The sequence below is a fragment of the Myotis brandtii genome, unplaced genomic scaffold (genome assembly GCF_000412655.1).
Source record: "Myotis brandtii unplaced genomic scaffold, ASM41265v1 scaffold277, whole genome shotgun sequence".
In the NCBI taxonomy this organism is placed as follows: Eukaryota; Metazoa; Chordata; class Mammalia; order Chiroptera; family Vespertilionidae; genus Myotis; species Myotis brandtii.
This window is the reverse complement of record NW_005360548.1, coordinates 962,167-969,690: the sequence shown is the minus strand read 5'-3', so window position 1 is coordinate 969,690 and position 7,524 is coordinate 962,167. Positions and strand designations below refer to the sequence as shown.

The following is a 7,524-nucleotide window of genomic DNA, read 5'->3' as shown; positions in this document are numbered from 1 at the left end:
CCCCACCTGTGCACGAATTCGTGCACCGGGCCTCTAGTGTGTGTGCGTGTGTGTGTGTGTGTACATATATGTGTACATACGTATATGTATGTATATATGTATATGTATATGTATGTATTTCTAAAATAACCTAATTAAAAAAACATACCTGTATAACAATCTGGAAGCCAGGTTCAAATTAGAACTGGACTCCTCAGAGATCAATGCTAGAACGTGGTGGACTGTCCCCAGCCTGCTCTCTTCTCTTTCCCCGAACTCATCCTGCACCCCGAGAGGCCTCATGTGCACCTGTGTGGATCCTCCAGCTCCAGGTTCCAGTCACTCTCCCTCCATGAACAGCCACCTGCCAGGCTAGCATGGCACACACCAGGGCTTGGGCAACTTGTGTGGGAAATTCAGCGTCCTGGGTGCCTTCAATGGGGTTAAGAAGGGGGGTGCACAGATCTGCTGGGCATGGCCCCTGGACTCCCACCTCTCTATCCTTCAGGGAGGACTGTGGCCTGTAACTGAAGTGCCCTCTGGTGAGCAGCCCCTGGGAGGAAGGAGGAGACTGGGCCTTGTCCCTCATCCTTCTGGGGCTGTCTGTCTTGCAGTGCGATCTGTTTCTCCCTGTATCAGTGGTTACCTGTATGTCTGCTTTTCTTTGTTATCTCTCTTCCCCTCCCTCCCTACTCTCTCCCTTTCTGTCTCTCTCTCCCCCTCCTTTCTTTCCCCATCTCTGTATCTTGCTCTCTCTGTCTCTCTGTCTGTCCATCCCTTCTTCCCTCCTTTCTGTCTATTCCTTCCTCCCTTTGCCCCTCTTTCTTTTTTTACCCCTCTCCTGTCTGTTTCAATCTCTCTCTGTCTCTATCTTTATGTCTATCTCTATCTCCCTGGCTCATTGTATCATCCATTTATCTATCTATCTATCTATCTATCTATCTATCTATCTATCATCTATCCATCCATCCATGTCTGTCTCTCCCTCTCTCCCTCTCCCCTCCTGACTTTCTCCATCTCTGCCTCTATCTCTCCCTTCCATGCTGCTAGTTACCCAGAGGTAAACATCCAGAATTTCACCACCAGCTGGCGGGACGGCCTGGCCTTCAACGCCCTCATTCACCGGCACAGGTACTGCCTGGTCTGTGGCAACCCAGCCCTGCCCTCCCCCTGCCTCACGTTTCTCAGGTACATGCCTGTGCATATATGTATACAGACGATCACAGACACAGGACTTGTGCCTTCACCTCTGTGCACATATACATTCCCCTTCACACACGCAGGTGCACACACCACATAGACCTCTGCCCAGGCCACATACCCTGTGCACACGTGGAAACATGCTAGCCTTCACACAGATGTGTGCACACAGACACTCAGGACATACACAGCCTGTGCCTGCTGTCCCCAGGGTGGAGAGTTCACTCCCCCGTGGATGGTCCACCTGAGTGTGTGCACAGCACCTTCTCCCATCAGAGTCCTTTCTCTTGGTGCGCCCCAGAGAGCCCTTCTGGCCCCGTGCACACCCATCCAGTCATACCTCAGAGCCTCACTGACCTGGCTGAGAGGTGGGCACCCAGACAAATCACACCCACATGATGACCATCCACGTGACAGATTGTGGAAACTGAGACTAGGGGGCTGGGAGGGACTTTGGTGTGGCAGAACCAGAACCCATACACACACACTCGTCTACACACGGGGAGACCCAGCTGCACCTACACACCCAGAAACTCACAAGTTGTAATGGTGCCCAGCTTACAGTGGTAACACGTATCGAGTGCTTTCTGTGTACCCAGAATCGTTTTAAATGCTTTCCAATAAGTCATTGAATAGTCAGTGACCCTATGAGGCAGATGCTATTACTATCCCCATTTTACAAATGAGAAAGACGAAACGGAGGCACAGAGAGATGAAGTAGCTCACCCAGATGACAGCCAGGAAGTGGCTGAGCTGGGGTGTGAGCCAGGCAGGCTGGCTGCAGCCCTCACACTTGTAACCACTGCATAGCACTGCATAGAAACACACTCAAGCAGACCGTGTGCACCCTGAAGTCTGACAGACACGTGTCCTCACACCTGCAATGCTCACGCCCACCGTAAGTGCTGCGCAAACACGTGCCAGCACGCACAGCTTTCCCTGCGTGGGCCATGCCCCTCCCGCCCTCGCCCTCGCCCTGGGCAGGACTCACACAAGGATGACTTTTGCCTGTTTGCTCACTGGCTCTGGAGCCTGCCTCTTGCCTGCCCTCTCTGTGCCCCTGCCTAGGCCCGATCTCGTGGACTTCAGCAAACTCACCAAGTCCAACACCAACTACAACCTGCAGAGAGCCTTCCGCACGGCTGAGCAGCACCTGGGGCTGGCACGTCTGCTGGACCCTGAAGGTGAGCCTTGCATGACCCCAGTCCTGGTTCCCTCTTTGGGGCTGCTATCCCCAATGCCATCCCAAACTCTATTCCATTCTACCCCAACACCACCCCAAATCCCAAGTTCCCTCCCAGCCCCCTGCCCTCCCCACCTCCATCCCCTCCCCCTGCCCATCCCCATGTCCCTTACTTTCTCCATCTCCATCTTAAACCCCAACCCATTTCCATTTCTATCTCCCCTTTCTCAAATCCGTCTTCAATCATCTCCCCTCAAACCCATCCCTCCCTCCCTAACCCCAGACCCAACACATACCCAACTCCAACACTGTCCCATCCCTAACCCCAAAGCCCTTCTCAACATTATCCCTCTCCCCATCCATGAATCTCACTTCCTACCTCATACCTATCCCCAGCCCATCCCGATGTCTGTCCCCATCCACAGCTCTGTCCTCAGCCCCGCTCCTTCCTATTTTCAGTCCATCCCTAGCCCCAGCCCAGACTTCAGCCTCATCCCCAACCCACGGTCACACTCCACACCAATCCCCCACCTCTGGAATAGCAGCTGCTCTCTTCTTCTGAGCATCTACTCTGTGCCAAGCACATGGCTGGGAATTTGATCAAAACTGTTCCCTTTCATCCTCACACTGACCTGGTTGGACAAACTTGATTAATCCTGTTTTAAAGCGATGAAAACTGAAGGGTGAGAGATGTGAAGTCACTGGCACAGGGTCACACTGAAAACCAGTAAACAGGACTTCTGATTCCAGACTTCATGGTCTTAATCATTCCCCTGCTTGCCCTGTATTTAGTGCTCAGTGCCTAGCACATGGTAGGTGTGTAGTGAACATCAGTTTCACGAGGTGAGCTGCGTATAAGGTTGCGCGTTCCATGCATTAATTAAAATGGTTGTTAGAATTTGTTGAGTTTTTCTTCTGTGGCAGCTAGTCTTTATAATACTTAGTCTTCCTAGGCGGCAGGCACTGTGACTGTCCCTGCTGTAGCAATGGGAAAACTGAGGCTTAGAGAAGTTAGGTCTATTTTCTTTCTTTCTTTTTAAATATATTTTTATTGATTTTAGAGAGGAAGGGAGAGAGAGATAAAAACATCAATGATGAAAGAGAATCATTGATCGGCTGCATCCTGCACACCCCACACTGGGGACTGAGCTCGCAACCTGAGCCTGTGCCCTGACTGGGAATTGAACCGTGACCTCCTGGTTCATAGGTTGACGCTCAACCACTGAGCCATGCCAGCCGGGCAGGTCTATTTTCTAAGGACCATGCAGTACGTGGTTGAGCTTGGATTCAAGCTCATGCTGCCTCCAAATGCCATGTCCTTAACCTCAAACCTCATAAACCACTCATTCACTTAGTGAATATTTATTGAGCCGCTACTGTGTTCTGGGCATAGCAGGGAGAGTGGTTAGAAAGACAGGCATAGTCCATGTGCTCCTGGAGCTCAAACTGCAGATAAGGACATAATCACATAAGTGAATATCTAATTGCAAATTATGATAAGAAATTTGGAAGGAACTAGGAGGAAATGATAAGATGCTCTGAGGAAGAATAACAAGAGACCAACTCTAGACAGGATGAACAGGGAGACTTGTCTGAGCAAATTTGAGTTGAGCCCTGGAGGATGAGTGGGAGTTAGGCACACAGAAGAGGAAACAGTGTTCCAGACAATAAGAATATAAGAATAGTGTGTGCAAAGGCCCTGAGGTGGAAGGTAGATTGGTGAGCTCAGTAATTAGAGCATCAGCCCGAGCACTGAAGGGTTGCAGGTTTGATTCTGGTCAAGGGCACATACCTGGGTTGCAGGTTTGCTTCCCAAGCATGCAGGAGGCAACCAATCAATGTGTCTTTCTCACACCTATGCCTCTCTCTCTCTGTACTTCCCTTCCACACTTTCTAAAAATCAATGGAAAAAATATCCTCTGGTGAGGGTTAACAAAAAATAAAATGATAACAATAATAGATACTTTCTCTATTGTGGTTTATATGTGTCAGGCACTATTAATCCCATGAGGTAGGCCCCATTTGTCAAATACAAAAATTAAGGAACAGAGAGAGGTTGGTTATTTTGCCCGTGGTCACACAGCTAGTGGGTTCTTGCCCTGGCCGGTAGCTCAGTTAGTTAGAGCGTTGTCCTGCTATGCCAAGGTTGTGGGTTCGATCTCCGATCAGGGCATGTACAAGAAGCAACATACGAATGCACAACTAAGTGGAACATCAAAATCGACCTTTATTTCTCTCTCTCGTCCTCTCTCTCTCTAAAATTAATCAGTAAATTTTTTAAAAAAGAGTGGGTTCTCCCTCCCGCTCCAATAACTCAAAAATTAAGGAACAGAGAGAGGTTGGTTATTTTGCCAGTGGTCACACAGCTAGTGGGTTCTTGCCCTGGCTGGTAGCTCAGTTAGTTAGAGCCTTGTCCTGCTATGCCAAGGTTGTGGGTTCGATCTCCGGTCAGGGCATGTACAAGAAGCAACCTATGAATGCACAACTAAGTGGAACATCAAAATCGACGTTTATTTCTCTCTCTCGTCCCCTCTCTCTCTAAAATTAATCAGTAAATTTTTTTAAAAGAGTGGGTTCTCCCTCCCGCCCCAATACCATCTATCCCTCTGCTCGAATGCTCACTGTCATGCTCCCCCACTTCCCCTTACCCCCCAGATGTCAACATGGAGGCTCCGGATGAGAAGTCCATCATCACCTATGTGGTCTCTTTCTACCACTATTTCTCCAAGATGAAGGCTCTGGCTGTGGAGGGGAAGCGGATTGGGAAGGTATGAGGAACCAAGGAATGGGGTGGGTGGGAGCCTGGGCATCCCATGGGCAGACCTGTGTGAGGCTGACCCACCTTCCCGTGTGGGCCAGGTCCTGGACCAGGTGCTGGAGGTGGAGAAGATCATTGAGCGCTACGAGGAGCTGGCGACCGAGCTGCTGGCCTGGATCCGCCGCACTGTGGGCCTCATCAGCAACCAGAAGTTCGCCAACTCCCTGAGCGGGGTGCAGCAGCAGCTCCAGGCCTTCATGGCCTACTGCACCCTGGAGAAGCCCGCCAAGTGAGGCCCAGCTTGGGAGGGAGGGCAGCAGGTGGAGGTGTGGAGGCGGGCTCCTGAGCTCAAGCACCCTCAGGTTTCAGGAGAAGGGGAACCTGGAGGTGCTGCTCTTCAGCATCCAGAGCAAATTGCGTGCCTGCAACCGCCGCCTCTACGTGCCCCGGGAGGGCTGTGGCATCTGGGATATCGACAAGGTGAGGCTGAGGGTGTGGGTGGCAGCGTTGCTCTGTGGAGTTGTGTAGGGTGTTCCCTGCTCAAGGGAGCCATTCCCATGTAGACATTGTGGATTGGATATTCATTCTGACAGTTTTCCAGCAGTAATGGGTCATGAGGAAGCAACGTGTTTTTTCTAATTTGCACAAAAGTGCCATTAGTCCTAGGAGTGACCTTAGACCAAGCATGTCAAACTCAAAGGCTAACACGGGCCAAATAAAAGGGCTGAAATAAATGAGTAATTGTTAACATAAAATAAAAGAACATTTTAATAAAAATTAACATTTTTTCTTGAACATTAACTTACCAGACACTGAATAACTGCACAAATTAATAAGCGTAATGCAAATAAACCTATTTTTCTTGTTCTCTGAAAGCGAAATATTTCCTGTTGCACACACCAAACAAGTCAGTACAAAACTAACATATTCGCTGCTAGTATTAGTGGAGAGAAATGGTGTGCCTGCACTAAGGTGCATAAGGGAAATGAATGCAACACGATTATTGTAATCAGTCATTGGCGAATGTTGAGTTCGTTATTAATAATTATGTATAACAGGATATGGTAAAAATTAAGTTATGACATTTTTATTAAAGTGTTTCTTACATACTGTTATATTGGCTGGGCTGCTATAATATTTGTTGTGGGCTGCATGTGGCCCATGGGCCGTGAGTTTGACATGCTTGCCTTAGAGAAAGCGGGGCCATTAAAGGAGGAGAGTTACTGGAGTCTGCCCGCCCACTCTGTTCCCTAGGCCTGGGGCCTGCTGGAGAAGGCAGAGCATGAGCGGGAGGCTGCCCTTCGGGCGGAGCTGACGCGGCAGGAGAAGCTGGGACTCCTGGCCCAGAGGTTTGACCACAAGGTGGCCATGAGGGAGAGCTGGCTGAATGAGAACCAGCGCCTGGTCTCCCAGGTACTGGGCATGGGGCTTGGGAGGGAGGATGGGGCTGATGCTCTGGGACTAGGGGGGAAGACTTGATCTTTTTTTTTTTTAAGACACTTTTTCTTTTTAAATATATTTTATTGATTTCAGAGAGGAAGGGAGAGGGGGAGAGAGATAGAAACATCAATGATGAGAGAGAATCGCCAATTGGCTGCCTTCTGCATGCTCCCTACTGGGGATTGAGCCTGCAACCTGGGCATGTGCCCTGACTGGGAATTGAACCGTGACCTCCTGATTCATAGGTCAGCGCTCAACTACTGAGCCATGCTGGCCAGGCAAGACTTGATCTCTTAAGCAACAGAGAAGTTTTGGATTAGGTGACAAGAGGGTAGGAAGGAGAAATTGTTCTCCTAGGTCAGTGATGGCGAACCTTTTGAGCTCGGCGTGTCAGCATTTTGAAAAACCCTAACTTAACTCTGGTGCCGTGTCACATATAGAAATTTTTTGATATTTGCAGCCATAGTAAAACAAAGACTTATATTTTTGATATTTATTTTATATATTTAAATGCCATTTAACAAAGAAAAATCAACCAAAAAAATGAGTTCGCGTGTCACCTCTGACACGCGTGTCATAGGTTTGCCATCACTGTCCTAGGTGATTGGTGTTGTTTGAGGGTTGGAGGGAGAGGGCCTGATATCCAGGGGAACAGGAGAGTGAGGCTAGTCTCCCGGGTAACTAACTAGAGAAGACAGAATTAGTATTTTTTCAGAAATAGGGAGAGTATTTAATTATCTTTTAAGTGACAAAGGAGGTTGTATCTGGTGTCCAAGGTAACTCAGGAGGATAGAACTGGTCTCCTAGGTAACAGGATAGGGTAGGCCTGGTCCCTAGTCTTGAGGGAAATGGAAGGATGGGCCTGTTTCCTAGGTAACATGTTTAGGATTAGAAATGTAACAGGGAAGGATGGGGCTGGTCTCCAGGGTAACGGAAGTAGGTGGGGAGTTTTCCAAGTTCACAC

At 49.2% G+C, this 7,524-nt stretch overlaps 1 protein-coding gene across 1 annotated transcript in view; it reads left to right on the top strand.

Moving 5' to 3' along the window:
* SPTBN4 (spectrin, beta, non-erythrocytic 4) overlaps positions 1-7,524 on the top strand; it is a 79,550-nt gene that overhangs the window by 17,856 nt on the left and 54,170 nt on the right. The window contains 6 exon segments of the mRNA XM_014541695.1: positions 1,030-1,110; positions 2,248-2,363; positions 5,018-5,130; positions 5,222-5,409; positions 5,483-5,600; positions 6,375-6,533. Coding sequence (XP_014397181.1) covers positions 1,030-1,110; positions 2,248-2,363; positions 5,018-5,130; positions 5,222-5,409; positions 5,483-5,600; positions 6,375-6,533 — 775 coding nt within the window.